Here is a 20,502-nt window from a genome sequence, read left to right on the forward strand (position 1 = left end):
GTGGCGCCAAATTTGAATGACAATTTGACAAAAAAATGTTGATTGAATTGATCCGAAAATGGCTCAAAAAACGTCTAGGTATTCATTTGAGCATAATTCCCAAATATTTTTACAATGCTGCGCGAGATGGTACTCTGGTGGCCCAGCTCCTCCTCCACTACGGCGTCATAACTCCTGAAGAGGCGAATCTAATTGAAGAAACGCAAGACTCGGTTCAAGCCTTCGATAATTACCAACATCACATCGCTAAATGGTTAAGTCGTGTCAAATTACAGCTTACAGAAAGCGAAATGTATGAAATAGCGTACTGTGAAGGCACGGTCGCTGCCACAATTTTCTACGAGTTGTATTTAAAACTAGAGGCCAAACAGGACTCCATTCCGATTAAACCCAAGAATCATCATTTCAAAATCGAGAAAGTTAGTGAGTTTCAAATGAACGATTTTTTTATCGAAGCTAATCCCTTGTGCGAGCCTCTGATCAAACAATGGGATATTATTAACTGGGAAAAGGACCATCTAGCGAGTCTCATGATGAAATACATGAATTCGAGAGAAGAATATAAGGATTATTTGGAAGAAAAGAAGATCAAAGAGCTGAGTGCGTCGGTCAATGTGGATAAATTAGAAGACACTCTTGTTTTTCTAAAAGCAGAAAAGACTGATTATACTTATGACCAGTTGATAGCCCAACAGAAAGCAGCCCTTGAAATGGAGCCCTTTGAGCCAAATCAGGACGAAGCAAGACGAATCATAAGCCAAATTAAGAAAAGAAAAAAGCAAAGGGCGGAGAGAACCGCATTTAGACTTCAATTGCAACACCAACTACTTTCAGACGTTTGGAAGAAAATAGAAGAGAGCCAAGAGTTCGATTTTGATAAAGTTATTTGTGAAAAATTGTTAAAACAGTCATTGCATGAGAAAGAAATCGAAGAAAAGCTTCTCATTATTCGGAAACAGAAAGACACTATTGTGGCAAACCGGAAGGTCCATGACGAAATTGATCAGAAAAAAAGAGACGAGGAGTTTATCCGAAGACTCTTCGAGGAGGATCTTGAAGAACGAATGAAGTTTCATCAAGAGAGAATGGCACAAATCGCTGAACACAAACGCCTCTATGAGGGAAAAATAAAACTCAAAGCTCTAAAACATCAGAAACTTTGCCAAGAAGTTATGGATGATATCATCGACATTGCCCTTAAAACAGAAGAATATAAAGATACCTACAACGTTGAGCCTGACAAATACGTAAAAAGGCAATGGGCGAATCTCTTCATCAAGCAACAGCCGATTTTTGATTTAGTTGTCCCTTCACAAGACTTGAAACAGCCCCATGAGGACATTTCGGCCGAACTTGAGGCGATTTACAGACAGGAGATTCAAAGACAGGACATTCTCGACGAGCAAGATTTTGAGGATTATATCAACTTTAGCAATATTTGGCAAATTGAGGAAGGTCTTGACGAGTTTCTCACACCAATGGAACTCGGAATGAACTGTGTGGGTTTCGCAGTGCACAAACTTTTACTCAAAAAATACCCTTTACCAATCCCTGAAAAAGCTCAAGTGTCACAAGAAATTGAAATTTCAGTTTGTGCCACTTTGAGTGACTTGAGTCGGATTGATATGCTCCAACGTCTCCTCAACCTCAAAAATATCAAAGTTATGTTGATCGAAGACGCGGTTAATTTTTGTATAGAAGGGTATGAGAGTGAATTGAAGACGGAATTTGATGAACCGTTTCCAGAGGAAGAGTATTTAAGGGAGCTGACCCCGAAAATAGGGAAGAAACAGGAGAAGAAGAATAAAGGAAAAAAGGGGAAGAAAGGAGATAAAGCGTCAAAGAAAAGTAAGGATAAAAAGAAAGACAAAAAGGGGAAGAAAGGTAAAAAGGGGGTAGAAAAGACACACGTTGAGGTCACTTTTGAGGAGAAACAAGCACAAACTCCTCGATTATTCCCTTGGGAAAAAGTAGTTTTCTCAAATAGAGCAAAACTGGGCCGTTTAGTTAAACAAATTCTGGGTCAAGGTGACCCCCTTGATGATAAACTCCAAGTCGATATGTTTATCGAATATTTATCGTCATTGAAAGATATAAAGGGTTGGGTTTTGCTCAACTTTCCCTATACTTACGAACAAGCGGCCCTTCTTGAGGAGGCTTTGAGTGGCAAAGCTGTCCCAAAGCAATATTTCGACAAATTTCTAAACAAAGAAAGTCTCACCAGTGTTGAAATTGAAGAGACTGAAGGGATTGAAGAGGAAGAAATCCCTAGTAGTGTCACACCGGAGGAATTACCTCCCCGTGAAGACTTCATTTTTAAGAATATTCAAGAAAACAAAGTCACTCTTGCTGAGAATATAACCCAATCGCAACCGTCGTTTTTTAGTGAAACTACAGAATGCATAAGCGATGTAACAATGCAGACTGAATTCAACTACAATCCGGAAGAAAGAGTGAAGAAGCTTCTTCCCGATTTGATAAACTTGGCGTATTCTTCAGAGGAAGAAAACGAGGTTGAAACGCAGCCGGACCCCAAGAAATGTATTTGTGTGTGTAATCAGGAAACTGAAGAAGTTAATTCTGCTGAAGAAACTGTTGAAGTTGTAAGTGACATGAATGAAATTGCGTCAGAAATGAAGAAATCGGTCGAATATGACCAAATTGAGGAGCAGAAGATTGAAGAAAATCAGGAATGTGTATGTTATGTTGATAAAATTAAGGACGATGAAATTCCAGTTGAGGTGCAGGAAGCCACAATCCAAACCGATATTTTGGGTTTGATGCACGAACTTGGTGCGAGTGACTCTAAACCGATTGAGAGAATCGTCGTTGAAGATATTTATGAAGATAAGCGTTTGTCGAAAGTTGTCCCAAATCCACGACCTTTGGAAAAAGAAGAATACAACACGGTACTTACAGCTTTTATTAAAGTGTGTCAGAAGAAGGAAGAAAATGATGAAGATGAAGATTTCCCATTGCCTTATTTCAAGGAAATCGAACGGAAAGATGGATTAGAGAAGTTTTATTGCGATCAAGGGTGCTACTATATCTTACAATACGACGAATTTAATGCTGAGACTGTTAAATGTTTGGCCAAAATGATCATCGGGGATTATAATTTACCGTTGAAAAATTCAATTGAGATTTTTGGGGAACATTACAAAGAGGCACTGCTTGATGTTGGTGACCATCAAATCGTAAAAAAGGGAAAGAAAGAGAAGAAGGATAAGAAAAAGAAGGGGAAAAAGGAGAAAAAACCCAAGCCCAGTAAAAGTAAAAGTGGGACTAAAGCCGGGAAAAAAGACAAGAAGGGTAAAAAGTCGGAAAAATCCTCCAAATCCTCCAAAAAGAGCAAAAAAGACAAAAAGGGGAAGAAAGGTAAGAAAGCTAAGAGTACGCACGACCTTTTAGAGGAAGTCGGTCATGAAGACAAAGAAGTCCAATTCCCGGCCGTTGAGGAAATTGAGGAGGAGGAACTCCCGGAGCCTAGAGCCGGTGAACCAGATTGGGAGTACATAAACCTGGCAATCCCGCCCGAAATTGAGTTAATCCTAGCCAATCATTGGGACAATTTTGAGGAAAGCTACATCAAAAATTTCAAAGATTTATTCTTCAACAAGCGGGTGTTACTCAACGAAATTGTGCCGTTTTTGGCCCAGACTAAAGAAACAATGAACGAGTTTATAGTTCGGCCTGACCAAAAACAGTACTATTTGAGGGAGTTCCAAAAGACTCTCAACGCAATTGGTTTGGATTTGAGAAACGATCAAGCGACCAAAACCGAGCTTTTGTGCATGATTGAGGAATTCCGAGACAAACTTTTGGGGATTTGTGACACCAAAATGCAGGAATCTGAGGAGGAGAGGAGAAGGTTTGTGAGACAAAACTGGCTTTTTCACCAATTTTGCCAAATAACGAATAATTGTGCTGAAGCATTTCAATTTGAAATCGACCGGACTGTTGATACTTTACAATTTTTGTCTGACTATTACATTTCTGTGATTACAAAGTCCTCGAAGGAAGGTTACGAGTTTCACAAACAGATTTTACCGAAATTCGACTGTGACGATTTGCAAAGTGACGATTTTAATTCGCTTTTTATAGATGTAGAAAGTGAGAATTGTGACAAAAGTGCGTTTCATGAATACATCACTAACAGTAATCAAACGGCTTTGGGTTTCGTCGATAGCATGAAACCTTTAGCCTTGAAGCCGGTCCAAGACATGAAGAAATTATTCGAACCCGAGGAGAAAGTCAAAGAGAAGAAGAAGAAACAGAAAACAAAACAGAAAAAAATCGAGTTGGAGGAGGACGTGAAAGAGAACCAAGACCGGATTTTTGAGGAGTGGCAATGTGCTATTGATGGGGAATTTGCTCGGACTTACGTCCATTTGAGTGTCATACGAAACGAAGCTTTTAATCGTTTCAACGATGCGATTTCTTGGATTAAAAAAATTTTTGAGGAGATTTACGACACGATCAGTGAGAAGTACGAGAATGAACTCTCGAATGTGAACAAGGCATGTGAGTTGTTGGCGTATTCTGTGGAACAGGAAATGATAATACAACCGGAATTGGCGTTTGAAGGGGAACATTTGGCCCAAATCCAGGTTACGTTATTCCCCGCCACTTTGGAAATGTTTGAGGAGGATTACAGCGAAGGGTGTTTCAAAATCGAGCAATTGGAGTTTATGGTGAAAGTTTTGCTCGATTTGGCCCACAGTGGGTATATAATGAGGCATTGCTTCCTCTTACTGATCCAGGATATCCTCTATTACGATTTTGAGGAGTCTGAGGAAGTCGCAACGCCGAAATTGTGGCGAAATTTGTCAACTTCAGCTCTTAATATCTTGCTTCGGAGGTTGTTCGATGATGAAAGTTATTTGTATTGGAGAGACTTTATTATTTGTAATTTGATGGTTTCGTTTCCCACTCGAGAAGAATTGATGAAAGTACGACAACAATGCCGACAATACGATCCTGATTTAACGGAAAAAATTAACAGGGATGAGTTTGAGACTGTTGAATTCTGGTTTGAGGATAATCGTGTCAAAAATTTGCTCTTTTCAATGTACCAACTTGACGAAAATGAAATTAACTACACTGCACTCCTACTCGACTTTTGCAAAGATCACGATCCGATAATCGGCTTTGTGAAAGCTTTAGAATTGTCTTTAGGACAGTTTATTTGTTGTGATAAAGCTCTCGGGGAGAAATTCGTTGAGGAGATTCTCGAAGACCGGATCTTATTTGAGAAAAAGAAGAAAGAGCACGAGGAAAACATAATTTTGGCCAAAAATGCCGTAAGTCTCTTAATTGACCGCATTGTCGATCAGTTTGAGGATCCTGAAGGTTTAACTTTGAGGGAAATTGAGGAACATCGAGACTCAATTGAAGAAAAGTCCCGATCGAAGAGTTTCCAATCCGACTTTGTCGGTCAAATAATCACCGAACATAAGTTTTCTTTTACAAATATCGGGTTTGAGGCTCGGGATAATACAGGAATGGCCTTTTTTCTGCCTCGAGGGTTGGTCCAAATAATTGTGAACACGGATATAACCTGGAATTCCAAAATTGAACTTCCCGACTCGGAGAGTTTCAGCGACAAAATCATGAACATTTACGACAATTGCCGCAACGAGAAGTTCAACAATGTCGTGTTAGCTCACGAGTTTCTCAATTGTGAGGAGTTGAGGGAATTGTTCCAAAACACTAATAAATTCTCAGCTCATAATCCCGTCAAACACATAATCACTGAACCGGAAATAGACGAACCGGAAGAGTTCGTCCTGCGTCAAGGGTCGAAGCATTCGCAAAACACTGAAACGATCAACACGCATAACTCTTATTAAAAAATCTTTATTTTTCTTATATATCACATTGGTTTTACTTAAAAATATATACATACAGTCAAAATATGATCTTTTCAATTGACAGAACATTTAACAGAACGCAAAAACCGAGACGGTTGCATTTTGAAATTCTCGCCTCGAAAAATAAGCAGGTAATTACGTATTACTACGAGATATGAGTGATTAAGAAAAGGGAATCACAGCCACAAAATCGCAACGAAACTAGGCCTAAATTAAGTAATGAGTGATTTTGGTACGTTTTGGCACCTACTCTATCTCTAAAATCTCACTCGTTAGATTATTATGTATTTGAGGCACAGCTTCCTAGATTCGTTTATAAATCAAGCAAGCTGTGGTCTGAGTAGTAAAGTCGCCAGTGGTATGGTGGGGAAATGGCACTCTTCCTACTCGACCTTGAAACTCTACAAAAAGCCACCCAACCGCTTGAATCTAAGCCGAACAAAACATGGAAGACTACTTAAGTCGCTTGCTTACATTTAAGCGGTTTTCTTAATAGATAGAATTCTAGTAAGGAATGTAATGACTAGAAAAAATTCGAATCGTTTGGGTGGAATGTTTCGTTTTAAAATCTATTATCACTTTTGAATTCAGACAAGTCCCTCGATGTCTGTCTCAATAAATAAAACAAAAATTACATTTAAAGGAACTCATTTAAGTACAAATCAACCGAAATAATGAAAAAACGAAGAAATGTAACTTCATCACCTCGGCGGGTCGATCCCTACTAAAAACCAAGTGTATAAGAGATTCTTTTTACTTTGGATTAGTTTATAATCTAAACTGTTGAGTCCGTCTTTGTCGAAGCGTTTGGGTCCTTGCTTCAGCATGTCATATCTACCGAAAAAAAAAATAGATGACGGAAAGTGGTTTTTCTCCCGGAGTCTTACCTGTTAGGACTCGGCTTGTCCTTTTTGTGCGTCAACATCGTGTATCTTGCTATTGTCAACGGATATCGAGAGATATACAAATTATGATACCTAATCCTATTCGACATGTCGTCGTCTTCGCCTCCCCAACCCCAAAACGAGTTGGAAAAGCCGTTCAACAACTCAAAATGTTCCCTATTTATCGCTGATACTCCGCCGAAAATGGCGGGGTATGGCAACCTGCAAAAATAACAAACGAAGTAAGGAAAGTGGCTTACTTTTAATTACTTTTACACTTTACAAATAGTGTAGTTTTTAAGGGCTTTTCTTCTTAAACAATAAAAGTCTGTTACATCATAGATTTTCGGGATTTTTATTTTAGGCCAAAAAGATTAAGATCCCTGTATGATCTGTTTTGAGGTATCTTCCCATACTTACCTGTAAAATAATGGACCTCTTGTAATTTTTGTAAAAAAAACCCTCATTTCATAGGGATCATGACAAACCGACAAGATTTGTAAAGATTTTTAATGATTATTATTTTTTTCGTAGATTTTGGGTCTCAAGGATGTACAATATTGAAGGAGATATTATTATTTGACAGTAAGGATTACGAAAGTTCGGATTAGCTGAACTATACTGTATTGGACTTTTTTTTCTTAATTCAGGGGTGTATAAAAATTGTTTTTGATAAAAAAAACGTTACCGCTATATTAAATCCTTAAATTCAAGTTTAATTTCTCTTTGGACAATTTCACTACACTATCGGAAAAAGACGAGATATAAAATTTTCATTAATTTTTAATAAGTATATTGTTTTAATTGAAAATTATAAAGTTTATACAAAAATTAACTTCTTGTGGCCTAAAATACTTAAATAAAAATAAATTCTTAAAGTCCAACAAAAATTTAAAATTGCAAATGTATGCAAATATACAGGGTGTTCCATTTTTATTGTTACAAATTTAAGCAGGTGATAGAATATTCAATTTTAAGATAAAAGTTTCCTATAAACATATATCGACAAATTTTATATAAGAGAGCCACATCCCCTGAGAGGGGTACATCTTTTAATGGATTTTTTTCAGTAGTTCAGAAACCATCGTAGATAAAATTACAACATTTGGTACAACTGATAACCTTTATTACACCCAAATGAATTCAAAGATAAAATGTGGAAATTTTTACTCAGGGGCGTCCTAAACTGGGGGGTTTAGGGTAAAAAATACCCTAACTATTTTGGCGTTGTTTTTTGTCACTTTCATAGTTTTTCACAAAAAAGAGCTCTCTTGCCTTTTTTCGATAAAACTTACCGTTTTTGAGTAAAATCAGTTTACAATTTGTCTTACAGAGACCATAAGTAAAATTAAAAATTAAATTTGTTTCTCCGTTTAAGAGACCAACGATTAAAAATCGCGATCTTTAAATTCGTTCAGGTGTTTAAAAGTAATCAGCTGTAGCAACTCTTGTAATTTTATCTATTCTGCAATAGTGGGAAAACCCCATTAAAAACGCATCTCTTTCAGGGGGTGTAGCTCGCTTACGTAATATTTTTTATACATGATCATAGGAAACTTATGGCTTAAAATTGAATATTCTATCACCTGTTTAAGTTTGTAACAATAAAACCGGAACACCTGTAGATTTTATTTATTTGTCTTCGGGGTAACCGAAAAGAAAAGTTTTATTGACTGTCTGATAATTGTTTCTGGCTTTGAATATTATAGAAATTAATCCAATGCGCATTATGTAAAATTGAGGAAATTAAAAAAAAATCGGCTTATAAAGATTTGGGGGTAACCGGAAATCTGTTCAACTTCAAGAGGAATCCTACTTAAAGGGATTCGAGAGATCCAGAGAAAATTACATTGATTTCTATTAATAAGTGCTCAGGACACTCCGACTTACCGACATTTCCAGATTTAGAGGTTCGATTTACCAAGGTTCCACTGTATTATCATCATTATTTTTATTATTATTATCATCATCAGTGAAATTTGTTTTATTGGAAAGACTTTTTACCAAAAAAAATCGTCGTTTGTTATTTCAGGGGTATAAAATTTGTTTTTCAAAAGCATAAATCTTTTCTCGCCAAATTGTGTTCAAAAATTCAATTTTGATAATTCCTCATTTTTTGACAGTGTTGTTACTACATGAAACCCTATGTCTTCTAAAAGAATTATTTTTCTTTAATTTTGAGTCTAAATCTTCTCAAATATAGGCACAGGGACTTTAATAAAAGGTCTCGTACATGATCAATTTTAGGCTTCTCTCCCCTACTTACCTATACTTGAAAATGTCCACCGCGACGCTCATGTGCCTTGGCTGCCCCGGCGGACACGTGTACAAATTCCGGTCGTCTTCCGGCAACAAATCAATATCGTGAAAGATAAAACAATCATAATTTCGTATTTTGAGCGCCTCTTTGAACCCAATATTCATTAACATGGCACGATTGAAGGGCCCGTCGCCATCTTGCTCGACTATATAAATCGTATAATCGAGTTGCTGTCTTTTCAAAAACGGATGCATGTGCTGGAGAAAAAGCAGGAGGTGTTCCCCCCGACACCTGAACGGTATAATCACCGCCACACTTTTGGGGACTTTACACGTTTCCGGCGCCCAATGTCCTCCCGGTTTCAGCCAGGAGAACCTCGTCTCCAACTCCTGAACGCTCGGAACGGGAGATTTCAGCACTTCGATCCTCCCACGAAGGTTGTTGGTGACGTCGGGACAGGGAGGCAAGGCCGTTGCGTTGATGTTTTCGCTTTCGACGGATTCAGAATTATTTGTTGAGGGGATTTCGGTGATGTTGAACACTGGAGGACTTTTGGTGGTCTTCTTTAGATGGAATGTGGAGACAAGGGGGCTGTGTTGGACCACCTTTTCCTGGTGCGGAATCCTGTTTGCAAATTATTGCCAAAGTTAAATTGCGAAACTTACGCAATTATTAGGGATTGTGTCAGAACGGGAGCGAATTTATCGATTTTGGGTTGGTGTTACTAACGTGATTCATAAACCAACGGTGGGATCAATCGAATTATTTTAATTACTTAACTGAATTTTGTGCACATGCAAAACAATCAAGTGGGTGTGAACGGTGATTAAATTGCTCGGTTGGTGACACTGAGATGATTTTTTGTCCAATATTCATGATTTGTCCATTGGACCAGAACGAAAGAGTATGTTGTGTCATTTGAAGTGACGCAAATAAAAAAGCGGTTCTAAATTAAATTTCGATTTTTACATTGTTCCTGTAATATCTGACTAAATATTCATTTATTTATATACAAAGCAACGTAATTTCATGAATAAATAGATTATTTACTTATACAGGGTGCGCCAGAACTCGCGCCCCAGAGAAAAATGTCATATAAGGTAAGATACCAGGAACATGGAAAAAATGTTAAAAAAATTTTATCTATAAAAATTTTGAAGTTATGAGGGTTTAAAATTTGTACTTTGATTCTATTTATTTCTGTTGGAAATATAATTTTCCAAGTTTTTTTGCTATAGGCTATTAAAAGAGGAAACAAGGAAGCTGTATCCTAAATTGTAACTATGTTCAATGTTATTTGTGGCTTTTATTGGCAAAATTTTTGTCCCTTTACTAAATAATTGTAAAAAAACACATACATGATCATCAGTATCCTTAAATAGATATAAAAAATGTCAAATGTCAAAAAACAAATGTCAACATTTTTTGACAGATAGAATTTTTTAAACATTTTTATTCATGTTTCTAATATCTTACCTTACTTGAAAATTTTCTCTGGGGCGCGAGTTCTGGCGCACCCTGTATACAGTTGTCCGGAAAAAACGTTGAAAGATTTCCGGGGTTGACTCCCTAGGTCAAAAAAAAAGAAAAAAAGTTTCTATGTACCTATATCCAAAAAAAAGGGAATTAGAGCGATAATTTTTTTCATACACTCATACACTAAAAATCCCATAAGCCGCGGTGTTATTGTCACTATGACAGCGACAAAATTTTGCCCTAACTATTACAGCGACAAAACGGAACCTAACTTTTGAAACTTTTGAATTGTGTTTTTAATAATTGTACTTTCCATTAAATTAAATAAACTAATTTACACCTTATTTGTTAATTTAGTGATTTACTTTTTTTTACGAAGAAAACTTGACATTTTTAGTTCGAGTTTTGTTTCCTTTAGGCAATTTAACTCAAAAAAACTCAAAAAAAAAGCTCTCGTGTAATTATAAGTGATAATTCGACTTTATTATACAGGGTGTGTCAGAATTCGCGCCCCAGAGAAAAATTTTAAGTAAGATAAGATGCCAGGAACATAAATAGTTATTTATTCTACGAGTCTGAGTGTAAATCGAACGCATTATTTCACCGAGTGGATTTTTAAACCACGTGTGTAACGAGTGGTTTATGATCCACGAAATTTAAACTCTCATAACTTCGAAATTTTTTAGATAATTTTTTTTAACATTTTTTCCATGTTCCTGGTATTTTACCTTACATGGATGGCATTTTTCTCTGGGGTGCAAGTTCTGGCGCATCGTGTATATGAAGATAATTCGAATCTGCAAAAAAAAAAAAAAAAACTTCTTGTAAAACAAAATTTTACGTCTGAAGTATATTGACACCAGTACCTCCGCCCCCTATAATTAAGGTACACAATTTTTGATAATACCAATAGAATCAGCGCTAAAACAATATTCTAGACGCAAACTTTTGTAATTTATATCCACTAGTTACTGAAATAATTGAAAAAAAAACTTTTTGCCTGAAATCTTCATCAGGGAAGTATAGTTCCCTCAGAAAGAATTTCCGGGCATAGGTCCATAGGAACTTTCTTCTTATTTTGGCCTATGAAACAACCCCCCGAAATCTTTCAACGTTTTTTCTGGACATCTGTATATTATAAAAACGATTTTTTTTTTAAATTCTATGCTGGACCACCAGTATATTATTAAAATAATGCATGTACAGCCGGAGAAAACAATATTGACCAATCTAGAGGTAAACTACTAACACGCTCGACTGAAACTGTGGGAAAAACATTTTTCATACAGAAGTTTCAAAATGCGTTGTTTAAGATAACTATTGTTAAATTATTGTTTTACTATTTTTAAAAAGTGGCAATCCAAATAAATATCTTTATACAATTGGTTAAATTAAATTTGTTAAATGTTAAATTTGTTATTTGATTAAATATTTGTACATAGTCGCCGAATAAATATGTTTTCGAAGGCCACCACGATTCTGTATATGTATATTCATGTTTACATATGCTTTGCTAATTTGAGGTGCACAAAATGTAACAATATTCTATATGTATGTATGTATATACAGGATGTACCATAAGAATGCATGACAACGGCGAGAATTTTAGTAAAGTTTGTGGTGATGTATAAAAAATATGTAAATTAGTCAATGTGCGTTTGTTTTTAAAACTATTTTTATCTTGCGTCAATTTAGTGTATGTATAACCAAGATCACCAAATTTTTAGACATGAAATCGTAGTTTGTTTTAGACGACGCTATTTTCTCTACAAACAAGTGAAACAAAAAAATAACACGATTTGATAACCACTTGCGATTTTAGCACGTAATACATATTTAGTACATATGGATACCCATTTTAGCGATTAAATTGTGTTGTATATAGAGTGTGTTATAAAATCGGGGCTTTGCGGTGTTGTTATAAAATTTTATTCCAGTTGAATGTATTATTTTTATTTGTTTTTGATATACCAGGTCTACCATAAAACTAAATTCTGTTCTGTTCAAAAATAAATTTTCTTAATGAAATTGAGAATAAGAAGTGAAAACGACTGTAATAAAAAGTTTGCATGTTGTTTATGTTGGTGGATGTACCATAAAAGTGTCTTTTATTGTTATAGTTTTTCTAATAAACTTTATTATCAATTAAGAATAGGACGTGCCAATTGCTCTAATAAAACTTTTAAAGCCTCTCGACTAAAACTTTCAATTAAATTACTTCACTAAAACTGTCTCAAACTATACAGTGAAATCCTGGTTTAGCAAATTTCGAATTAATTAAAACTTGCCATAACATTTCATTACAAATCCCGTCCGTTCTATTCACCCATCATCAAGATTAACATTTTGCTTGCGGTCAAATTATATTTTAAAAAAAACACCAATATTAACCCTTCCTTAATTATTATTTAAATATTTCATCCCTTTGCACCCACCTTGTGGCGTTAAAAATGAAGAAATGTTTCGTCTCGGTGATCGATCCGAAGAGGTATTCGAGCGCCAGCAGAATAAGTACCAAGAAGAACAACCCCTTGTAGAGGGTGCCGGAGCTATACCAGCCGGGCATCACCCACCCTTACCTAGTTTGTATGGAACAAAGCATCCTCTGAAACAGACAAAATGCGAGGTTAATTCGATCAACAGCGACGTCTAGCCCACCTAATCTAATCTCCAAGGGGCGGTTTGTGTCCGGGGTGAAAATTCGTGATTGTAATTAAAGGAAGTGTGCGAAGTGCAGATATTGGATATTGGGCGCGATTTATGAAGGGAAATGTAGGCCCAAATATGGGGCGAATATTAACATAAGGTCGGGGTGATACTAAATCAAAGGTGGCCATGAACGCCCCCAAATATGGGTTTCAAATGATGAATGCTGTGTTTCGAAACGGGCCAAATTTTCAGTTGTTTCAAAATAAAATCATAGTAGGCTAGTTATAAGTCATAACTAGTTATTTTAAAAGTCATTATTAAGTTACACTTTATAGAAAATCAATAGATGAGCCAAAACAATGCTACTTTAAGCAATCATAGTTGGCATGGATGTTCGACGCCATATTACGTACGACTATAACTACGCATGATGTGCTCATGTGTGCTGAAACGAAATCAAAAAATATATTAATATCAGTTTCTCATTTTTATGAAGCGGCACATTTGGCTAATTATCGAATTCTTTTTAGAAAAATTTCCTAAGTACGAGTATATCCACATATTTTAAGAAAAAATACGTAAATCATAGGAAGCTGGTAGTCCGTAACATTTAAGTACCTACATAATTGATACTTATAGAAAATCGATAGAATTGTTCATAACGTAACTTTCATATACAGGGTGCGCCAGAACTCGCGCCCCAGAGAAAATTTTCAAGTATGGTAAGATACCAGGAACATGAAAAAAATGTTTAAAAAATTCTATCTGTCAAAAAATTTTGACATTTATTTTTTGACATTTGACATTTTTTATATCTATTTAAGGATACTGATGATCTTGTATATGTTTTTTTACAATTATTTAGTAAAGGGACAAAAATTTTGGCAATAAAAGCCACAAATAACATTTAACAGAGTTACAATTTAGGATACAACTTCCTTGTTTCTTCTTTTAATAGCCTACAGCAAAAAAACTTGAAAAATTATTTTTCAAACAGAAATAAATGGAGTCAAAGTGCAAACTTTAAACCCTCATAACTTTAAAATTTTTATAGATAATTTTTTTTTAACATTTTTTCCATGTTCCTGGTATCTTACTTTATATGGCATTTTTCCCTGGGGCGCGAGTTCTGGCGCACCCTGTACTTATATTAAATCATTGTTGGCTATGCCATGAAATAATAAATAAGTCGTTCTTCCTTCATATACATACAAGGTGTGTCAAAAGTTCCGGACCAATGTGACATGCCATTAAGGTAAGATACCAGGAGCATGAAAAAAAATGTAAAAAAATTCTATTTATAAAAATTTCAAAGTTATGAGAATTTGAATTCTTTCTCTCTCTATTTGTTTTTATTGAAAAAATAATTTAAAATAGTTTTTTTTGCTATAGGCTATTAAAAGAGAAAACAAGGAAGCTGTATCCTAAATTGTAACTCTCTTTACTGTTATTTGTGGCTTTTATTGGCAATTTTTTTTACTAAATAATTATAAATATGTCAAATGTCAAAAAATAAATGTCAAAAGTTTTTTCCAGATAGAATTTTTTTAACATTTTTTTTATGTTCCTGGTATCTTACCTTACGTCTGTCCGAGATTTTTGACACACCCTGTATAAATAAGCGGCCTAGTATGCCGCTAAAGTGTTAGGAGTTGCATCATCATATAGTTGATTGATAAACGCCATGATGCAAGTTATCTTAAAACCTCATTACCATTTCCGCTTTACAAAAAAACCAATTTTGAATTTTGATGTAAAATCATAGTTGGCATATAAATGTCAGGTCGCCATTTTGCCGGCCATATTTACCCAAAAGCACGCTACAAACCTGTGTCAATAATTACTTTTTCATGTCACTGCGTCCGCAAGGCTCATGCAATATGAAAATATTTATCACATGATCCTTTTTAATTAAAACTTGCTCTTTTTTTTCTAATTAATCAAACCGCATAGTTGGCATGGAATACACTCATTTTTTTCGTAGCAAAGTTGGTTCAAAGCCGACTACGTTTCTAATCTGTATTAATATCTACGTGCATTTTGCTGATTAAACGCTACCAAAATGATAACATTACCTGCAATCTGAACTACGAAATGAAAACACGACGGCTGTAAAATTAATTAAAAAAAATAAATGAAATGTTGTAGATATTTATTTCTCATTACGTTTCTTAAATAAATACCGGGTGTCCCAGGCAGGCTTGGATATAGGAGATTAACATGGAAAATTAGTATTTATTTTTTTCCGGCTGCAGGAGTAACAAAAATTAAAATCTGATTAATGGAGCTTGTAGTGCTCAAAAAGGACAATCTTATCGACATTTTTGTCGATTCTCCAATTAACTCCATTTCGCCGAAAACGGCCCTTGAAAAACTGAAATTTGAATTTGCCGGGTTAGCGTTACTAAGAAACTAACTATCAAGTCAAATTGTGACAAGTTCTCCTCTAGCAACAATGACTTGATAGTTCGTTTCTTAGTAACTCTAACCCAGCAAATTCAAATTTCGATTTTTCGACGGTCGTTTTCGCCCATATGGACTTAACTGGAGAATCGATAAAAATATCGATAAGATAGCCCTCTTCAAGCACTACAAACTCCATCAGTCAGATTTTAATTTCTGTTACTCCTGCAGCCGGAAAAAAATAAAAACTAATTTTCCGTGTTAATTTGCTATATCCAAGCCTGCCTGGGACACCCGGTATACTATGATTCCGAAACCTGAAACTAAATGATGGACGCAAAAAAATAGTAAAAACCGAATTTTCTGACTTAAGTAGAATTTTATTTCCACTTTCACCCCACAACAATCTTATCCTATGCAAATTTTCCCCGAGGGTTAATTTTCCTTTGTGTCTCAATTAGCGGTCGACAACACCAAACGACTCACAAATCGAAAATTTCTATTTCATTTTTGTTACGTTGGCAGTAATTTCAATTTAGGAAGCTTTTAGCAAATCCCCAACCCGAGATAAACTGGACTATGGACTGTTGGGAACACTGAAAACCCGGACATGAGTACTATTCAAGCCGGATTTTGCATGTCGAACCCAATTTTTACACTAATTCGAGTTTTGAGGGTTGATAAAAGTAGGGTTATGTAAGCAGGGTGTGCGTAATTGAGTAGTTTCAAACAATTTAACCGAATCTGTGTTTACATTTGTCTCGAGTAATGAAGGAAAAGTGGAAAAGTAATCTGTTTTCTGCAATTCATTGCGTTGTAAAGTAAAATGGGGAATACTTACCAAATATTTTCATGTAGAACTTTACAAAACACAAGTGGTGTCAAAACTTTACGTCATTGTGTCAGAAGCTCCAAGTTTTGTATTTCAAGGTTGGCATTACGCAAATGAGTAATACTTTTTTAATTAGTTTTTTGCGTGTTTTGAAAACTTGTCGATACAATCGCACATGCTGAAAGCAATTTAAAAAATTTGATCCTTTGTCCACACTTGTTTTTTTCGTCAAGTTGCCGATACTGCAAAGCAATTTATTCCGCTTTTGTTCGTCAATGACAGTTACATGCAAAATTGCTTACAGACCATCTCATTAATTTCCAACAAACGCTAATTCCGGAACGAGACAAGAAAACTATGAAAGGCCGGAATTTGATGCAAATTCCTATTAATTAATCGCTTGACTTGCACAAGGTTACGTTGGTACCACTTGTCAAACTTTACACACGCTCTGCCAACCTTAAAAACTTAATTTTCCATATTGACACGCGATCACGTCCTGCTGAAAAATCAATTCGCATTTTTTTCAATTTCTGGTTTTAAATTAGCACTCATTAATAATTCATGATCGGTCATTAAAATGCGGAAAGTTCGTGTAATGATGTTAATTTTTTTCTCTAAGTAATCGTATTCATCCCTCCCTCCGGTATTTTTTCCTAATCACTGCAGATGCTTTCTCCCGAGAGGCGTGATTAAGTCTGCCGGTTTGATATCGCAAAGGAAATGAAATTTTCACGGAGAGATATTGACTGAAGACGGATTTAATCAGACGAAACGTTGCGAAATAATTATCGGAGTGCCCGGCGCATCCACAAAATCGAACGGATAGGTCAAAGAGAAAAAATGTTTGAGGGAAACAAACAAACGGGAGTAAATCTCGAGGGTCTGAAGTTTTTCAAGGTTTTTCAAGTAGAAATAAAAACAGCTGAAGTTTAACTAACTAGGGATATTTAGAGTTGTAAATAAAATAACTGGGGACTTTATTTTAAACCAACTGTTCCAGTAGCAAACCACACTATAAAAACATCTGGTTTCATTCAACCCTAAAACTGAGTTATTTTTGCCACTATTGCTGCTGAAAAATGACTAAGAGAAAGACGGAAGTAGTGTTGCCAACTGAAACGGTCATTTTGGATCACCCAGCAACAGATCAGAGTATCAACCGTATACATTAAAAATTTCCAAGAAAATGAATCGACCAAACAATTTAAAGCATTCTTTTATGAAAACAAACCTCGCACATTTATTACACTTCACGCGTTTTTGCTTAAAACGAAAGAATTTCACGCGATTTCAAGATAAACAAACTTATTTAAATCAAAACAAATAATTTTTTTTTCGTGAATTTCACATGTTTGCAACAAAATCCCACATTTTATGTTCTTTAAAACAAACAAAGTGAAACGTTCAAGTTTAAAATATCACTTCCGTAAAGCAATAAACTCGAAACTCCCGCTTCGGTTACTTTGTAACCGCGTAAAACGTGGGTAGTAACATAAAAGAAACTCCCAGTAACACAGGAACATCCAACTTTGCTTCAAATCCCGGTTTGGTGTTGTAAAATCATTTAATTTGATGTTTGAATGCGAGTGAGACAATGCGGAGGTCTCTTTGAGTCTCAAACAATCCCGCATCTAATTTCCATCAGGACATAATTAACGCTGTTTTGCGTTGGTATGCCTGTACTTACCCGAAAGTTTGACGCAACGTTACGTCATTACCTGACTGATATTCGAATGTCGTGATTAACAAACGAAAGAATTTCACGCGATTTCGAGATAAATAAAAACATTTGAATTTAAAGACTTTTCACAACCTTAAAAAAATAGTGTTTTACTGGTTGCATACATAGTTTAGTTTTTTTCACTAAATAACAAATCAATCAGTTTTAATTGAGACAAGTTTGTATTTATTGGAATTAAGGTTAAATCAGTGTCAACAAGTGTTAAATTTAATCGTCGCTACAATAAACATTTTTATTTCGGTTTGAAAGTGGGGGAAGTCCGTAATTAATTGTCGGTTTAATTGGGTAAAACGCCGTCATGAAAATTTGAAAAACCGTCACGTTTGAGGGAACAAAAAATCATTGTGGTTTTTCCCGCTTGCATGCCATTCTCTCCCCGACAATCGATAAACAATCGCATGTTTCTAACGACACAGATAGCGAAGAGAATGCCTTTTCAATGTCGTTGAATGGCACCAATTAATGCCGGAAGTGGGCCTAAAACAAAGCAGAATTTCAAAACGCAAGTTTGAGTAGATTGTCGTGTTTTTTGTGTCTTAATTTAGCGGAAGCAGACGGCTTTTTGTTGAATTTTTTCCACAAAAAAAACTTTGTAATTATCGGTTCTGGGAGGAAAGCTGGGAAAATGCGCTATTTTCTCGGAAATTCTTAAAGCTCGAGAGAGTAAATAAGCCGACGTGAAATTACAGGTCAGATTTGACGCTCAGGTCGAATAAAACTTGGTTTTTAACCACTTTTGTGAAAACTGGGTGTTATCGGGGGAATCTTACAAGCTATTGATTTTATAGAAGCCAAAACGTGGGATCAAATTTTGGAATATCGACGAAATGATCAATTTCTAATTGAAAAATTGCGAAAACAGACTGAATTATTTTACTTTCCTTTTCGTTCGTTCTTCGAGTAAATTTTTTTTTCGAGACAAAATTCTCAAATATGTTTTTTTTATTTTAGCTATGTACCAGGTGAGTCAAGATTTATAAAACTAAAACACCTCTTTAAAATTTAAATATAATTTCTATATTATTTAGCGGGAATTTTAGTCTAATTCTAGATTTTTTAAGTTTGAGTAATGATAAATAAATCTCAAAAGTCTAATAATTGAAATTCAACCTAAAATTAAAAATTACATTTTTAAACACCACTGTCCTGATGGAAAATTCTACAAATCTACAATAGCTTACATGAAAATAAGTGTTTCAATATCAAAAAAGTAGTCAAAAATATACGATATATTATTTCCTTGAAAGTTTTTTTTTTTTTTTTAATGCATTTATAGAATACAGGGTGCGCCAGAACTCGCGCCCCAGAGAAAAATTTCAAGTAAAATAAGAAACCAGGAACATGGAAAAAATGTTTAAAAAATTCTATCTGCCAATAATTTTGACATTTATTTTTAAGCATTTGACATTTTTTATGTGTATTTAATGATACTGATGACCTTGTATAAGCACGGCCAACTGTATCTATCTCCACTTCGTTCCGATACGGCCTCTCCACTCCGTTTATAAAACTGTTCCGATCTAGTAGCCGATGCATGTTCGTGCAGTGGCGTCCCCAAGTTGTCAAATTTTGAACTTGACAAATTCAAATTCGAAGTTTGTGTTGTGAAATTACAATTTAATAGTTATATTTTATAAGTGTTGTCTATTTTTGTGTTGTTGTTGTGTTGTTAATTTTGATTGTTGTCTATTTTTGTTGTTAATTTTGATTTTGTTATTTGGCGAAGATTCCATAATGGGAAAGAAGTGTTTCGTTTGTGGCAAGGGTGATACGAATCTTTTTGAGTTCCCCAGCGATTTTAAACAGCGTACTGAATGGCTGGAAATTATTAAAAGATTATGTGGTAAATTTACGCAGACCCTAACAAAATTGTATCGCTTTTTCGACTTGTTTTTCATAGATGTTTCAAAATTAAAAGATCAGTCAGTAATTTGTAAAGATCACTTTGAAGAAAATTCGTTTTATTTTACAAAAAAATCTTGCCGGCTAATTAAAGGAGTTAGACCTTCAGTATTTGTGAGTATATAAATAGAAATTATCCAATAAAAAATAAATACACATATTAAGGTAAAATTATAAATGACTTTAATTTGTAGAATATTCCTGATCCAATAGAATATCCCCATATTCCTCCAACTGTTCCTGACCAAAATGAAACCAATTCCAAATTAGTCCAAGTCTCCATTCCTTCTAATGAACTTGAAAACCTACGTTACCACTGCAAAGTCTTAAATCAAAAACTAAAACGTATGACTAACAAGTATTCCAAGTGTCGGTCAAAAATTACAGATCTCGAATTGCAACTTCAAAATCAAAGCCATAACTCAAAATTAATACAGAAAATATCACGGGATGCTGAAAACTCAGATCAAAAAGCTCTA

At 35.1% G+C, this 20,502-nt stretch overlaps 2 protein-coding genes across 5 annotated transcripts in view; one reads left to right on the plus strand and one right to left on the minus strand.

The window, feature by feature from the left end:
• Positions 1-18: 18 nt before the first annotated feature.
• Positions 19-5,916, plus strand: LOC123004441 (sperm flagellar protein 2-like). Its single transcript, XM_044397715.1, has one exon. The coding sequence runs from the start codon at positions 36-38 to the stop codon at positions 5,850-5,852; it is 5,817 nt and encodes a 1,938-aa protein (XP_044253650.1). The 5' UTR covers positions 19-35; the 3' UTR covers positions 5,853-5,916.
• The window catches only part of LOC123004443 (beta-1,4-galactosyltransferase 4), a 21,110-nt gene continuing 6,451 nt past the window's right edge, over positions 5,844-20,502 (minus strand). For 2 of the 4 annotated variants that reach the window (XM_044397718.1, XM_044397716.1), the window contains exons 2-6: positions 12,929-13,098; positions 10,494-10,586; positions 9,024-9,641; positions 6,761-6,979; positions 5,844-6,707 (exon numbers count right to left, since the gene is read on the minus strand). In XM_044397718.1, coding sequence (XP_044253653.1) covers positions 6,575-6,707; positions 6,761-6,979; positions 9,024-9,641; positions 10,494-10,586; positions 12,929-13,059 — 1,194 coding nt within the window. In that variant the 5' untranslated portion in view covers positions 13,060-13,098 and the 3' untranslated portion in view covers positions 5,844-6,574. Of the gene's footprint in view, positions 6,708-6,760; positions 6,980-9,023; positions 9,642-10,493; positions 10,587-12,928; positions 13,099-16,386; positions 18,599-20,502 lie in introns of all 4 variants that reach the window. The other 2 variants (XM_044397717.1, XM_044397719.1) reach the window with 2 other exon arrangements.

This window comes from Tribolium madens, unplaced genomic scaffold (genome assembly GCF_015345945.1).
Source record: "Tribolium madens isolate multiple individuals breed KSU strain unplaced genomic scaffold, Tmad_KSU_1.1 Scaffold_1;HRSCAF=32;Tcas5.2_LG8, whole genome shotgun sequence".
Classification (NCBI taxonomy): Eukaryota; Metazoa; Arthropoda; class Insecta; order Coleoptera; family Tenebrionidae; genus Tribolium; species Tribolium madens.